This window comes from Haemaphysalis longicornis, unplaced genomic scaffold, assembly GCF_048455015.1.
Source record: "Haemaphysalis longicornis isolate Haplotype H1 unplaced genomic scaffold, Haemaphysalis longicornis Haplotype H1 scaffold_33, whole genome shotgun sequence".
Classification (NCBI taxonomy): Eukaryota; Metazoa; Arthropoda; class Arachnida; order Ixodida; family Ixodidae; genus Haemaphysalis; species Haemaphysalis longicornis.
In genome coordinates, this window is record NW_027526346.1 from 3,086,665 (window position 1) to 3,101,835 (window position 15,171).

The window sequence follows — 15,171 nt, forward strand, 5'->3', positions numbered from 1 at the left end:
CCAGTTATTTCAATATCCCTAATAAGGTGTGACGGTATATTCAGCCTAACTTCCAACGTCAAAAGCTATGCACACACGCATTTACCTCTTTTTTATAAAGGAGATAGCAGGCGCAAACAATGTTTTAACTATTGAAAACAAGCTCTTAATGAGAGTTTTCCGTGTGCTGACAATTCCCGAAACACAATTGTTCCTCGTGCAAAATGCCCCATGAGAAGCTTATATTACCGACCAGTTTACCTATGACGAGTTGGCGTAGGACGAGTGGCCTTGTGTCGAGTGGGACAAGACCCATATTCATCGTATATCCGGCATCGTGTATACATAATAGTAAATTTCAGGACTTTTCCTCCTCCAGGAACGCGCCGCCGTGTCTCGTGACGCCGTGAGGGACGTGGCAAACTGTATGGCCAAATTATGTACTCTTTATGTACAGGAATATATACAGCATATATACAAGACAACTGAGGTAGCGCGTAGTGGGCCTTAGAAAGTGTTTGCCGTGGTCTAACCGGCGCCCCGCGACTGTGCCCGCGACATGTAGCAAGTTGGACAGCAAAAAGCATCTTCCTCTCAAAAGGCCAAACGTCATGCTTAGTTCATAGAGAGCAAGAGGGAACAGCCCGATTCAACTAGGCTCAACCCAGTATCAGGCAAGCTGGGGCCCTTTAACGTTTGCCCGCATATTCTATGCGAGGTTGGCTCTAGTGTGTCCTCTCGCTTTAACTCGTGAAAAAAAAAAAAAAAAAAAAAAACATGGAAAAAGTTCGACCACCAAAGCAACCGTCTTCGTACAGACAACAATTCATCACTACCCACGATTCGCTATCGAGACGCCGTGTAACGGCTACTAATTATCCTTCGCAGTCGGCTGAGCGGGGCTCGACTATAGCGTTGCCACGAAGAAGACGGCCCTTTTCTCTCTACATTTATGCTTGATATACAAAAGTTGACGCTGAAGCCGGGAATTTTAAAAAACTTAAGTCAATGCGGCACGTGGTGGCCAAAGCCAGAACTACTGGCCATGAGCCGGAAAGCTGGACATGTCCGTTAGACCTGTTCCACATCGGTACAATGTAGGCCATGGCCTTCTAGACATATAATTCACGTTATTTAGTGGCTCTAGGTTCACGGTGCAGGTACAGAAGGCGACGACGTGCAAACAGCTGGAATCTTATTGTTTTGGGGAGGGTACCAGCAACGATCAAGGGCATGTAACGAAATGCACGATGCACCCCAAATGACCGAGAATTAAGTACGCGGGATACCGTCAACGTTGATAGTGTTTGGTTACATGAGAAGAATTCCTTAGACGTCATCGCCGTCATACTGGCCCGGAGAATGGTGAATTTTGTGGACGCACATCCTGTCGCAGAAGGCCATCGTTGACAATCGATTGGCGCCGGAGAGGCACCGGCGCCTGGCCAAAGCTGGTGCCGATACCGGTAGGCACCGAGTGCGGGTGGCAGACTTGACTGCGAAGTACGAGTACCGGACTTCGTGCGGGCGGCACCTATCTGGGCGGGGCATTCTGCACGCGAAATGCGAAGGCCGTGGTTGCACGGCGCGCCTGGTGCCACTGCCGCACTTCTTTTCGCACTGCCTGGACGTGTGAAAGAGGACCTTCCCGTCGGTGCGCGAGGGTTGCCCACAGGAAAGTCCCACATGCAGCAATAGCGTCCGTTGAAGAACCACAGAGAGCTTCCTTTGCAGTCTGGCCGCATGCAGTTGGAAAACGTAGTCGAATCCGTGCATCTAGGCGAACGACGTTCGTTAAGGATGCAGCTACGCTCACTCGTCATCTTGGACGGGAACCTATTGGAGCCTTGAGACAAAGGCAAGCGTTGCTTCCCCTAGAGGCGGTGCAAGTTTTTTCCCAGTGGTCGTAGTAGAATTTTTGTGTGGCCCGAGTACAATACGAGTAGTAGACGGCGCCACACATCAGCTTCCCTTCGCTTACCTCTTCGTGGCCGGTATTGCACCTGCCTCGCGTCGCCGTTGTCAAGGCCTTGTCTTGACTTCATGGCGCGCTACGGCCTTCGCGGTTTCCGAACGCATGCGTCCGACTCGTTCGAGTTGTGGCCCAACGCTCCGGGAGATGAGCGCTGTCCAGTGTTGAATTCTCGGGCTGCAATTATGATCGAACTGCCGGTATCGGCTTCAGGAGGCGTGGTCTCACATTCTGCATTATTTGCAAATACTCTGGAGGCCGGCTGGATGCTGTAGACAGTCAGCGACACGGCCACCACGATGAGCGAAGCAGTCAGAGCAAGCAGGACGAAGCACAGCGCAGTCGCCCAAGACGTCTGATTGCCCAGGTGGCTTCGGCGGTGGCCGTGTTACGAACACCTTGAGCAGCTCTCTTCTGAGACGACCTCCGAGTTCTTTATAATTGCTGGGTATGATATAGCGGCCAGGCAGTCGCTCACCAAAGCCGTTGTGCTGTTTTGCGACGCATCGCTGCCGACCCGAAGGCGTCGTTGGGACAGGTATCGGTGCCAGAAGGACACGATCTGGTGGGTGTTCTAGACTTCTAAAAACTAGACTTCTAAAAACTACAAGGTCACAGAGAAATATGTTGCCAAGGACCCCTAAACCTTGGCCAAAACCCCGCAAACAATACGAGGAGTGATGCTCAGAATACGAGAACGCAGCAGCTGACGTGACCCGCAGCGTGGCTTACACGCCACTATTCCGAGCTGCTACTTACTCTCCGGAAGCCAGGAGAAATAACGAGGCATAATTTTAACGACATTCGCCCCTCATGGGCTTGTAAAACCACGTGATATTTCCCCTGGAAATGTTTAAATCTCACGGCACATCTCCAGCGTGACGAAAGTGAAGGTCAGGAGTAACATAACGGGGCCTAACGCGACGTAACCTAACAAAACCGAGCTTACCTAATCGAACCTAACCTACCATAATCGTGACCTGACCCAACCAAACGTTTTCGCATAGTATTTGTTTCAAGGATGTTCCTTGCTTAGCCAACCACAGTTGACTGCCGGCAGAAATTATTCGCAGCGTTTCTATAGGCATCGGACACTGAAGTTTGCCCGCGACTGCAGCGCCGCCTCTCGCCGCCGCTTAGCAACTTTGGGTTCGTGGATGTCACGACCAGCCGTTTAGCGCACGTGCGCTAAATGTCTCACACCCAGCAAAAAAACTCACGTCTGACGTTAGAGCGCGGCGGCTGGCAATCAGCCGATCTGCAGCGGCTACTCCGTATTGGCCGCGAGGCCCACCACTGGAGAGGCCGGCGCTGCGATCGTTTTGACGTCACTTGTAGGATCACCGTTCCTGCCTTGCTGCGTACTTGGCTTGCTGCGAGTGACAATTCATTTAGGAAGCGCGTTCTAAAAGTATTTTCGTGTTAACTTCCCCCGTTTCAAGTCAATTCTCAGTGCGTCAAGCGCAGTTTGACCTCATGGGGACTTTATAACCGCATCAACTGTGGCACATTATCCGCAAACATGAGCGTGGTGGTGAAACACGTATGCGACGAAGCGTAAGCAGCGGCTTGTTTCACCGATAAACAATGTGGACTGCGACGATAGCCGAGTTAAGTATCTAGATTTCACGTGTTTGCAATTAATGTAAAAACCAGGAAATCTTGAAACGTTTACTTCTCGCAGAAGCGCAAGCACCCGCCGAGCGTGCCCGCACGGCCGACGTTGCGGCTCGAACCGACGCGGCAGTAACAACTTGTCGCTGCTTTTTTTTTAAATCACACGAGTCGTGGAAAAAAAGCTCCAGATTGGTGAAAGTGGATGTTAGTGTGATGAAAACTTGTGCTAGGTAGCGTCATCAGCTGTGGTTTTCAAAGCGATGCTCAAATATCTGCCGCGATTTACGCCGACCGGCCGAGGAGGCCGAGAAGACCCTCCCGTCGCGCGCGCGCGTGTTCCGTTTGGGTTATTCCCCTAACTTCTTGGGGGCCCCCAACGCTCGGTTCTCCTATTCTAAATCTCCCCATTACCCCAAATCCCTAACGACATGTTTCCCCTCGTACACAGCCTCGCTTTCTGTGAGCAGTCGTGAGTTTCAAAATTGATGCTTGAGAAAGGCTGGTTTTCTGTAAACAGACAAAAGTCCACGTTTCAATTATAAATTCCCACGCCGAACTCCTAATGAAAACTAAATATAGTCATGTCCAAGCCCGCTCGAAGGTGTTAAAAACTCGCGTTCATACCGTTCATATCTTGCGGACAAGTTGTCGCGAAAAGTAAACATCAGCCGCGCGGAGTACAGGCTACGGCAGTGATCGTTAATATAATCCGGGCATAACTATAAAAACATTGTAGGGGAAATAGGCACTGATTAAGCCAAACTGCAGACCATAACAACACTTTTAAGCATGTGCGGCAAAGCAATCAGATCACCATGCTCGCGTAGTCATTCATTTACCAGGCAATGCGAGCAGTTCGCGCGGTGCGATCACAAGTGAGCGACGCGTTTCCGTCGCTGTTACAAGGTCTTTCAAGCTTGCACACACAGTCTCATACATGCCCCGTCACAAGTATTTCATGATGAATTTACAGCGTACTTTTCTCGGCATCAGTTTCATCGTCCATGGAGTTAGCTCGCTGCGTACGAGCTGTGTGTCGCGATGGTAGCAACTACCTAAACGCGGCGGTGTCGCGGGGAACAAGGGAGTCGCTGATTGCTTGCCCGAATTATTCGGTCTGCAGACAACGTTTTTGGTAATTTGCACCAAATCCACAAGGAGGGGGAAGACGGTGGCCACCACAAAAAAACGCGCTTCCGCATACGCACAGGAAATGTGTTGTAGCAGACGACAACACGACCCGGCGTCCTACAAGTGACGTCACTCGTAGGTGGCGCCACGGTATGTCCTCGAGGCCAATACGCGTCTGGCGATAGGTAGATCGTACGGTGCTGCACTCAACAGCACTAGGCGTAGAGGTATTATTTTGCGTTCAGAGGGCAACAGTTTGGTAATGATGCAGTTCCTGCTGTCAAACGGACCACTGCGCTCACGCGCTCACGTTGCAACCTTTGTGCTACGACCAACTCACACTCGCTCGTAGGTGTGCGCGGTGGCTGGGGTTGAATTGCAGATAAGGTTGTCACACTCATGAGTGGAATCGTGACTTTTCGCGTAACCAACGCTGTCGCGGCGCAACTGACTATCGAATCACTCGCACACGTCTTGCACGGGAACTCAAGGTCACTCGCGGCCCGCGGCCTCCTGGCCGCCATGAAGCCATGGAGGAGAAGAGGGGTGCCTGATCTGGTGGCCGGGCGCACAACGTCACCTTGGCCACAGACGCTTGGTCACAGATATTGCGCCGCACTCGCACGGTTGCCTGCATGCATTCCACGCTATTGAATACCGGCTATACGCTGGAGTCACTTTATTAGGCCGTGATACGCGAAAAAATTGGTACTGACTTGGAGAGAAGCGCTGTAGATATGCTTCCCTTGCTGAGGATGGCACTTCGCAACGATGTTTGTCACATCAATGTCTTTCACGGCGTACGCGTGCCCGGTGTGGTGTAGTGGCGCCCTCTAGTGGAGCGCCCGCTCACTGTGGGCGCTTGGTTGTGTTAATTGTAACTAGATGTCGTTGCTGTGGTCGCACGTGACGGGTCACGTGCGTATGCGTCTAGGTGTCGTCTTGTCGAACAATAAACGTTCTCTTTGGGCTCTGGTCTTGGTGCGAGCAGGCCGCACTCGTTCTTCTTGGGCTTGTGCGTGGGCCCGGCGCGCTGAGCCTTCGCTCCCGTCGCCGCCGAGGCCGCTCGCCGTCGCCCACGACACAACATCTTTTTGGCGACGAGGATGGGATCATTTTCGTCTGCTGCGACGACGTCGTCGACGGGTCCGGCAGAATGAAAACGTGAGTGCGTTTGACCTCGCTCGAGTGTGACTGTCCGGCGCGTCTGGCGTCGCGAGGCCTAGCGTTCTTTGTGCTGACGCTTGTCGAACCGTCGTTTAGGCCTCGCCCTACTTCGTTCTTCTGCTTCTGCTCCTGCATCTCTCTCCTTCCTGCTTGGCAGCATGGGCCTCTTCGATAACCTGCCCGTTTTCCTCGAATTGCCGGGGCCGCCTCCGATTCCGTGGCATAACTGGAAAAAATTGTTTCAGGCCCATCTCGAGGCGGCTGGCGGCAGCGACTGGAATGACGGACGACGCGCGTCGGCGCTCGTCAGTGTTTTGGGTAGGGAGGGGCAACGAAGGTATTTTGCTGAGGCGGAGCAGAACGAAGCAAGGAGGGACGCCGCCAGTAACGTGACCGACGCTCATGTAACCAGCCCTATCGTGACCGACTCCGCGACCGACTGTAGTGTGACCGCATCCTCGGCTCCGGCCATTTCGAAATTCGACCAACTTTTGGAGCAGCTGGACCGGCTCTTCGCTGCGTCCACAAATACGCTTGTTGAACGACATGAGTTCACAAGCCGTCGTCAATTTCGGGGGGAAAGTTTTTTAGAATACGTGACCGCTCTAAAGGAGAAAGCCGTACGTTGCAAGTTCGGGCTGACGTACGCGGAGCGCGTCCGAGATCAAATCATACATGGAACGTCTAACCCCCAGGTTAGAGAAAAGCTGCTCGCACATGGCGAAAGGTTGTCTTTGGAGAAAGCTGAAGAGATTGGTCGGAGTTTTGAATCTTTGTCATTGGCGAACCAAGCCTTCGGTTCGCATCATCAAGTACAAGCAGTAGGTCGACGAGGAGAAGGTGGCGTCGCGGAAGATGACAGTCGGAGAAGCCGCCGCGCTCAAGATGGCGGCGTGGAGAATCAAGATGGCATGGGCCGCCGGGGAGGCCGGCGCGCTCAAGATGGCGGCACAGGAATTCAAGATGGCCTGGCCAGCCGGGGAGGCCGTGACGTCATTCCACCGGGTTCGGGAAGACAAGATGGTGGCCTCCAAGATGGACGTTTCCATCCGCAGTCAACTGTAGAGTTCCGCGGTACAGTTCAGCAGAAGTTTGCAGGCAAGCTTCAGTTGTGCGAACGATGCGGAAATAAATGGCATAATTCAGCATTTCAAAATTGTCCAGCCCGAAATCGGCGCTGCAACTCTTGTAATAAGTGGGGACATTTCGCATCGATGTGCCGTAAGCCGGCACCAGTGCATCGAGTTTCTTCGAAGGAAGCTACGGGATCCGCTTCGGCACCGGAACCTGTAGAGCATCCAGCATCCACGGAGATCAACGCACCCGCAAGATCTTCCGTCTTAACAGTCAGCACTTCTTCTAGAAAGGACTTAGTCGTCCAAGCGGAAGTCAGCGTCAACAATCCTCCAAGAAAGGACTTAGTCGTTCAAGCCGAAGTCAGCGGAGTGACCATGCAACTCTTAGTCGATACCGGAGCATCCGTGTCGTTGATGACTGTCGAAGATTTCAAGCGTCACTTCAGTAAACAGCATGCGCTGTCCAAGGCTTCCGTCAACTTGTGGAATTTTTCCAAACAACGTATCGGCATCCGCGGCTCATTCCAAGCTCCTGTTCAAGTCTTGCAACGGTCTTGCTCCGTCACATTCTACGTCACCGACAAAGGGACATCTCTTTTGGGGCTCGACGCCATCCAGCAACTGGGCATTCAGATCGACGGTGCGTCTCTTACGTGTCGACTAGCATCGGTGTGTGCAGTGCAGTGTCCCGTGAACGTGCCCCCGGGTTTCGAACATCTCTTCAACGGCGAGTTGGGTCTTGTCAAGGACGTCTCGCATAAGATCCAACGGCGGCCAGGTGTGACTCCAGTTGCATCTAAGCTACGAATATTGCCTCTTGCTCTCCGTGATCCAGTGTCCAGCGAGCTGCGACGCCTCGAGGACAATGATGTCATTGAGCGTGTCGACGCCTCAGAGTGGGTTTCGCCACTCGTCGTCGTCCGGAAAAAGAACGGGGACATTCGGCTGTGTGTGGACCTCCGGGAACCGAATAAGGCAATTATCATTGATGGGTATCCTTTACCGCATGTTGAAGAGCTGTTGCAGATGTTTCATGGTGCTGTTTGTTTTTCTAAGCTTGACTTGGCGTCGGCTTATCATCAGTTGTTGCTGGAAGAGGGCAGTAGGGACTTAACTACTTTCGTGACTCATGAAGGTTTATTCAGGTTTAAGAGGGTGTGTTTTGGTCTGGCGTCGGCGCCTGCGGTTTTTCAAAAAATGATGTCTCAGATCTTAAAAAATTGCAGAAATGTTGTTTGCTATCTTGATGATATTCTTGTGTGGGGAAAGACTCAAGCTGAGCATGACGCGAGCCTGGTTGAAGTCTTAACATGTATAGCAAACAGTGGCATGAAGTTGAACGACAAATGTCTTTTTTCGGTCAGGGAACTTGATTTTTTGGGTCACAAGATTTCGGCTGAGGGCATCTCACCTTTGGAGAGCAAAGTAAAAGCTATAGTTCATGCTCCCGCTCCTACGGACCTCAAGTCACTGCAATCATTTTTAGGTCTTGCAGGATACTATGCTAAGTTCATAAAGAACTATGCAGAGATAGTTGAACCACTTCGCCTCATGCTCAGGAAGGGTCAGACGTTTTGTTGGTCTGATGATGCTCAGCGCAGTTTCGATCAGTTGAAAGCGTGCCTCACATGTTCTCCGGTTGTGAAGGTCTTTAATCCTGACTTGCCTGTAGTAGTAACTACCGACGCATCTGATGTGGGAATTGGCGCGGTACTACAGCAGCGGTATGGTTCTCGGCTTGAAACCATAGCCTTTGCATCTAGAACTTTGTCGGAGACTGAGAGAAAATACTCTGTGGGAGAGCGCGAAGCGCTGGCTTGTTTGTTCGCGTGCGAAAAGTGGCACATTTTTCTTTGGGGCAGACGGTTCACACTTAGAACTGACCATCAGGCTGTAGTTGCTTTGTTAGCCGCAGGAGACTCAGGTCGGAGACCTTTAAGGATTTCACGGTGGTCAGCTCGTCTGCTGTACTACAATTTTGACATCGAGTATTGCAAAGGGTCAGAAGGGACAAGCCCCAGTGTTCAGACAGACCCTGATCTGTCGGAGGTCTCTACCAGTGCAAGGTCTGAATCCATTGTCCCTCGGGAACCATTAGAATGTCAGGAAGAAAATAGTGAACAAACAGATCCAAATAGCCATGTAGACAACACAAGGGAAAATGAGGGGGTTTCTGGATTGTCAAATAATGCAAGTTCAACGTCTACGCGTCCGCGCCGTAAGACTAAGCAGCCTCAGTGGCTTCGCGAATATGTGCAGTAAGGGGTATACGTACGGTTCATGCTTTGCGTCATGTTGAACGTGTCATGTCTGTGTTGAATCGTATATCATCATTGAAAGTGTTTTGGACGGGTTTTTTTTTTTTTGGGACTTTAGAGAACTGTCGTGAGCGAAAATGTTTTTTGGACGGGTTTTTTTTTTGGGACTTATAGAACTGTCGTGAGCGACTGATAGCCTGTTGTGTGAGTCAAGTGAAAGGAAGATGCAGACATTCTTCAAAGCGCGGGAGAATGATGTGCAGTGTGCATTTAAGATGCTGTATGTATTTCGCAGAGTGTGCGAACTTCTTTTGCACGGGAAGATGATGTGGTGTAGTGGCGTATTTCGCAGAGTGTGCGAACTTCTTTTGCACGGGAAGATGATGTGGTGTAGTGGCGTATTTCGCAGAGTGTGCGAACTTCTTTTGCACGGGAAGATGATGTGGTGTAGTGGCGCCCTCTAGTGGAGCGCCCGCTCACTGTGGGCGCTTGGTTGTGTTAATTGTAACTAGATGTCGTTGCTGTGGTCGCACGTGACGGGTCACGTGCGTATGCGTCTAGGTGTCGTCTTGTCGAACAATAAACGTTCTCTTTGGGCTCTGGTCTTGGTGCGAGCAGGCCGCACTCTTTCTTCTTGGGCTTGTGGGTGGGCCCGGCGGCCGGCCTTCGCTCCCGTCGCTGCCGAGGCCGCTCGCCGTCGCCCACGACACAACACCCGGCAATGTACAATTTCCGTGCCTTCTCGCGCACGCGAGGCCGAAACAAGTAGTGCAGCGCTGTAATTCTCCCGAAACTGCAGAGTGTCATGTGTCAGGGCACCCCCGGAGAGGGGATGCACCAACCCCCCCCCCACAAAAAAAAAGTGGAAGAAAAGAACTAAGGAAGGAGAATTTTGAAGTGCGCGCCAGGAGAGCACCAATGAGCAAGCGCCAGCGCCGAAGCACGGAGGCATCATGGGCAAACATGGCAGCGCCCTGGTCATCCAATCGGAGAAAAGCCGCGCAGGAGACCAGTGGCGTGTTGGCCATATATGGATATGGGAAAGGCAAGCAGCCAATGAGAGTGCGCCAAGGGAAAGCCCAGAGGGAATAAAAGCGGGGCGCACAAAGAGAAGAGGAGGCCAGAAACCGGGAGGCAAGAAACCAGGAGGCGGCAGGAGCACGTGAGCTTCAACGAACGAGCCAGGGGGACGCGGCCAGGCCATTGACCACGCCATCCGAGCATGGGCGGGAGCGGGCTGACTTCGCATCGGCACCGTCATCCTAGGTGCACCACGAACCTGTGTCTTCGTGGCCCCAGCGGCATCGGTCGGGCACGAGCGGCCAACGTCCACGCTCCGTCGACCTTCGTCTCGACGGCCCCGAAAGGCTACGTTCGTGCCGAGACTACCTGGGACCTCCAGCGGCAGCGGCTACCCGGGGGTAGCCACCGAGGAAGCGCGCGTCAAAAGCCGGCATCAAGGACCTCCAGCGGGAGCGGCTACCAGGGGGTAGCCAGTGCCACAGAGGAAAGAGTCAGGACGCGCGGAGCCCACGCCGTCCAAGGAGTGACCGCGCGCATCGAACGCCGGCACCGAAGAGAGACGAGGACGGCTATCACCGAGTCGCGGCCACGCAAGGGTGCGACACGTCAGCGTCGACGACCGGGGTAGGCCAGTCCCATAGGGAGGAGTTGTAGTGGTAGAGAGACCACTTAGGACGTGACGTAATCAGCTGAATTGAACTAGTTGTGTATAACTTTATTGTAGATACTTTTGGGGTTTGCTTTGAATTGTATTTCGGTATATTGAGTTTGAGGTTTGGTTGTTCTCGGGTGTGTACTATTGGTTTCTTAGATGGTTTCCTTTTGGGGGTTTTTAAGTGTACATTAAATGTGTGTTTTGTTAAACATGTCAACGGCTTTCCTGTGTTCATCTCTCTGAGCTGCTAAAGACAACCTCACTATCGGTTCACGTGACAATAAAAACAATAGGGATGGTGGGGTTGTCTTTACCAGCTCAGAGAGATGGACGCAGGAAGGCCGTTGGCGTGTTTAACAAAATATACATTTAATGCACACTTCAAAAACCCTCAATCAAAGCAATCAGGAAATAAATAGTACAAAACCGCCAACTGTTCAACCTGCAACTGAATAATCCAAAATACAATCCACACCAAAACCCAAAAGTCTCTACAACAAAGTCCTACACAATTAGTCCAAGTGCACTCATTACATCCAGTTCTAGTTAATGTCTTTCCTCCCACAACTCCCTAGTTGTGTCCTATGACTGTGTCCCTAAAGGACTGGCCTACCCGGTCGTCGGCGCTGACGTGTCGTACCCGTTGCGTGGCCACGACTCGGTGATAGTCATCCTCGTCTCTCTTCGCTACCGGCGTTCGATGCGCGCGGTCACTCCTTAGACGGCGTGGGCTCCGCGCGTCGTGACACTTTCCTCTGTGGCTACCCCCTGGTAGCCGCTCCCGCTGGAGGTCCTTGATGCCGGCTTTTGACGCGCGCTTCCTCTGTGGCTACCCCCTGGTAGCCGCTCCCGCTGGAGGTCCTTGATGCCGGCTTTTGACGCGCGCTTCCTCTGTGGCTACCCCCTGGTAGCCGCTCCCGCTGGAGGTCCTTGATGCCGGCTTTTGACGCGCGCTTCCTCGGTGGCTACCCCCGGGTAGCCGCTGCTGCTGGAGGTCCCAGGTAGGCACGGCACGAACGTAGCCTTTCGGTGCCGTCGAGACGAAGGTCGACGGAGCGTGGACGTTCGCCGCTGGGGCCACGAGGACACAGGTTCGTGGTGCACATAGGATGACGGTGCCGATGCGAAGTCGGCCCGCTCCCGCCCAGGCTCGGATGACATGGTCGATGGCCTGGCCGCGTCCCCCTGGCTCATTCCGCGAAGCTCACGTGCTCCTGTCGCCTCCTGGTTTCTTGCCTCCCGGTTTCTGGCCTCCTCTTCTCTTTGTGCGCCCCGCTTTTATCCCCTCTGGGCTTTCCCTTGGCGCACTCTCATTGGCTGCTTGCCTTTCCCATATCCATATATGGCCAACACGCCACTGGTCTCCTGCGCGGCGTTCTCCGATTGGATGACCAGTGCGCTGCCATGTTTGCCCATGATGCCTCGGTGCTTCGGCGCTGCCGCTTGCTCATTGGTGCTCTCCTGGCGCGCACTTCAAAATTCTCCTTCCTTAGTTCTTTTCTTCCACTTTTTTTTTTTGAGGGGGGGGGGGTTGGTGCATCCCCTCTCCGGGGGTGCCCTGACACATGACACACAGAAACACTTGAGACATGGGGAAACTATTTGCCGGAACAGTTTTCGAGCACGAGACACCTTCCAAAAACAATTGCAGAACCCCAAGAACAAACAACCGAGAGGTGTCGAACATATAAACGCGCGGCCGCCGTCTGGCTCTCACCGACCCAAAGTTCGCTCAAGCTTCCGCGGGGCGGCGCTAGGTGTATTTTTTTTGTCACGCCCTCTGAGCAGTGACCGGTCCCTATTGGATGCCGGTATAATGCACACTATAGCTACATACCTTGTGCCCAGGGCTGCAATGTAAACGTTAGGGAAGGCTTATGTGATTAATAGGGGTGGCGAGAACTCAGGGTTCATATTTCGGGAAAAATTGGAGGGAGAAGATTTTTTATCTACTCCGCAAAGTTAAGAACAACTTTTATTCATTCCTTAACGCTGCGGAGGCTAGTGCAAACAGCTTTGAGTGAAAACTTACTACGCTTGTATCAGCCTCTATCTTATGAAGGTTGTGTACAGTAACGCCATACCTGGTTTCTACGAAAAGTCTATAAGCTTGCAGCACACGGGGGGCGTACGGGACTTCTCCTTATAACTGAGCGCAAGTCAACCTGCGCGTGCGCTTGTATACAGCTCTTTAATACCCCTTTGTGCGGCTTATTAGAGCGAAATCTCTACTGCGCCTTGTTTCGCAAGGTCATTCATCGCGTCACAATGACCTTGAGCCGCCGGAGTGTGGCAGGTGTGACGTCACGCCATGTGGCCCGCTGCGGAGAGGCGTTGCAGCTGCACCCACTCGGAGCCTTGCCGCTGCAGTACCACGTGACCAGATGGCTGGGCCGCTTGGTTATGCTTAATGACTGCTTGGGCGGCGCTTGTTCCCTCAGCCTCACCATAGCGCTAGCGCCAAAACCCGAGACTCTACCCCTGCGCCCCGGAAGCAGTAGCTCAAAACATACATAACCATGTGGTCTGGGCCACAGAATAAAGCTAAACATTATTCTGTCGTCTGGTCCACAGAATAGACAGTGCGTGACCTAACTGTGAGACTCGAACCCAGGACGTTAGCGCCGAAACCCGATACTCTACCTCTGCGCCACGGAAGCAGTAGTTCAAAACACAACATAACCATGTGGTCTGGACAATAGAGTAAAGCTGAACATTATTCTGCCGTCTGGTCCACAGAATTAGCAGAGCAATTTGACCTAACTTTTCCTAACTGTGACCAGTTTACGCTTAATAAACATCATCATTTTATCCCGCGTTTTGGTTGGCGCGCTCACCTTAGAAGTGTCACCTGCTGTATGTCGTCGAAGACCTGAGACAAGAGGTGGCGCATCACCGCACCGACGTCCCGAGTGACCAGCACCGTGGACTTGAACGCAGTGCCGGCGTCGCGCAGGGAGTAGCCCAGCACGAGGGCTCCGAAAGCGTACGTGTCGTTGGTGGCCAGAGTCACCCACGACTGGCGTACCTCCACGGCCACCGTATCCCGCGGGTTCGGGCAGCAAAACTCCATGGCACCTCTTCAGCTGGCGGCCGCCCTTCTCTTCTTCTTCGTCTTCGCCCTCTACCTTTCCCTCGATCGACCATCGTCTTCATTTTGCAGTGGTTCCGCTGCAGGGCCATTGGATATATTAAAGAGGTTGAAACGCGCATTTTCGTTTTTGGTCACTCGGGGAAATTTTGATTTTGAAAAGCAATTCCGAAAAGCAAAGATGCTTGTTAACACGGAAGTGTTTTATTCCGGGATTCCACAAGATTTCCCTTACGTCATATCCTTCACGGAAGTGACGCCAGTAAAACGAAGCAAGCGGCCTGTAAAGGGTGCACCCCTGCAGACAGGGTCTTCTTGCGGGGAAGCAATCTTTAGTACCGATGTGTACGTTATACTTCGGGTTGTTCGTTTTGAGGTTTTATATTTTTTACCCGAAATTGTTTTATGCCGGGATACACCAAGATTTCACTGACGTCATATCCGTCACGGAAATGACGCCAGTAGACCTTTGTCGAAGCGATTGACCAGCAGGACGTCGCTCACCGGGCACACCCACAAGACAGCCTCCGACCCGCAAATCATTCTCAGCTTCAGATTTCGCTGCACATTTCACTTTCGCGTTTTACCGATTCCTATGACAGATGAATCAACCACATTTTTTTATAAGTTTTTCCTTGCGTTGCCTTTCTCTTTTTACGAAAAGTGCCCATTTCGTCGCATTGAAAGAACATCGCTTGTGGCCATGCCCATTGTGCACTTGTCTTAGGTATGCGCGAAATTTTTGCACATTTCTATACTTTTTATACGTTACTGTTAAGGCTCAATCTGAATAGCTTGTCCTAATTTCTCGCGACGTAAAACCGGTTAGATTTTCGTACCTTGAGCGACATTTCGTAAAACTGATTTGATTTTATTTTTGTTATGTAATTCAAGTGTTGTGTACCTGCACGTGTTTTGTAATTTTCGTAAAGTTTTCATTGTTTAGGCGAACATTCAGTCAGTTGCTGTTAGCCAAAACAAGCCGCTGTTGACTTTCCGGGGAGGACAGCACCATATTTTCGAGTGAGGGGGAAAGAGGTGGTGGTGCTTTACTTAGAAAAGAGGGAAGAGAAAAGAACTGGGGATATTTTTGAACTAAACGGGTAGTTCAACCTCATACAACCCAGTCTCAGTGGTGCACACAGCCCCTTTCTACTACAGGTCGCTTGAATAGCTAAAAAACAATTGAGGGGTAGTTGGGG

At 52.1% G+C, this 15,171-nt stretch overlaps 1 protein-coding gene across 1 annotated transcript in view; it reads right to left on the reverse strand.

The window, feature by feature from the left end:
* LOC144177868 (glycogenin-1-like) overlaps positions 1-13,951 on the reverse strand; it is a 54,486-nt gene extending 40,535 nt beyond the window's left edge. The window contains exon 1 of the mRNA XM_077705447.1: positions 13,716-13,951. Coding sequence (XP_077561573.1) covers positions 13,716-13,951 — 236 coding nt within the window. The remainder of the gene's footprint in view (positions 1-13,715) is intronic.
* Positions 13,952-15,171: the final 1,220 nt, after the last annotated feature.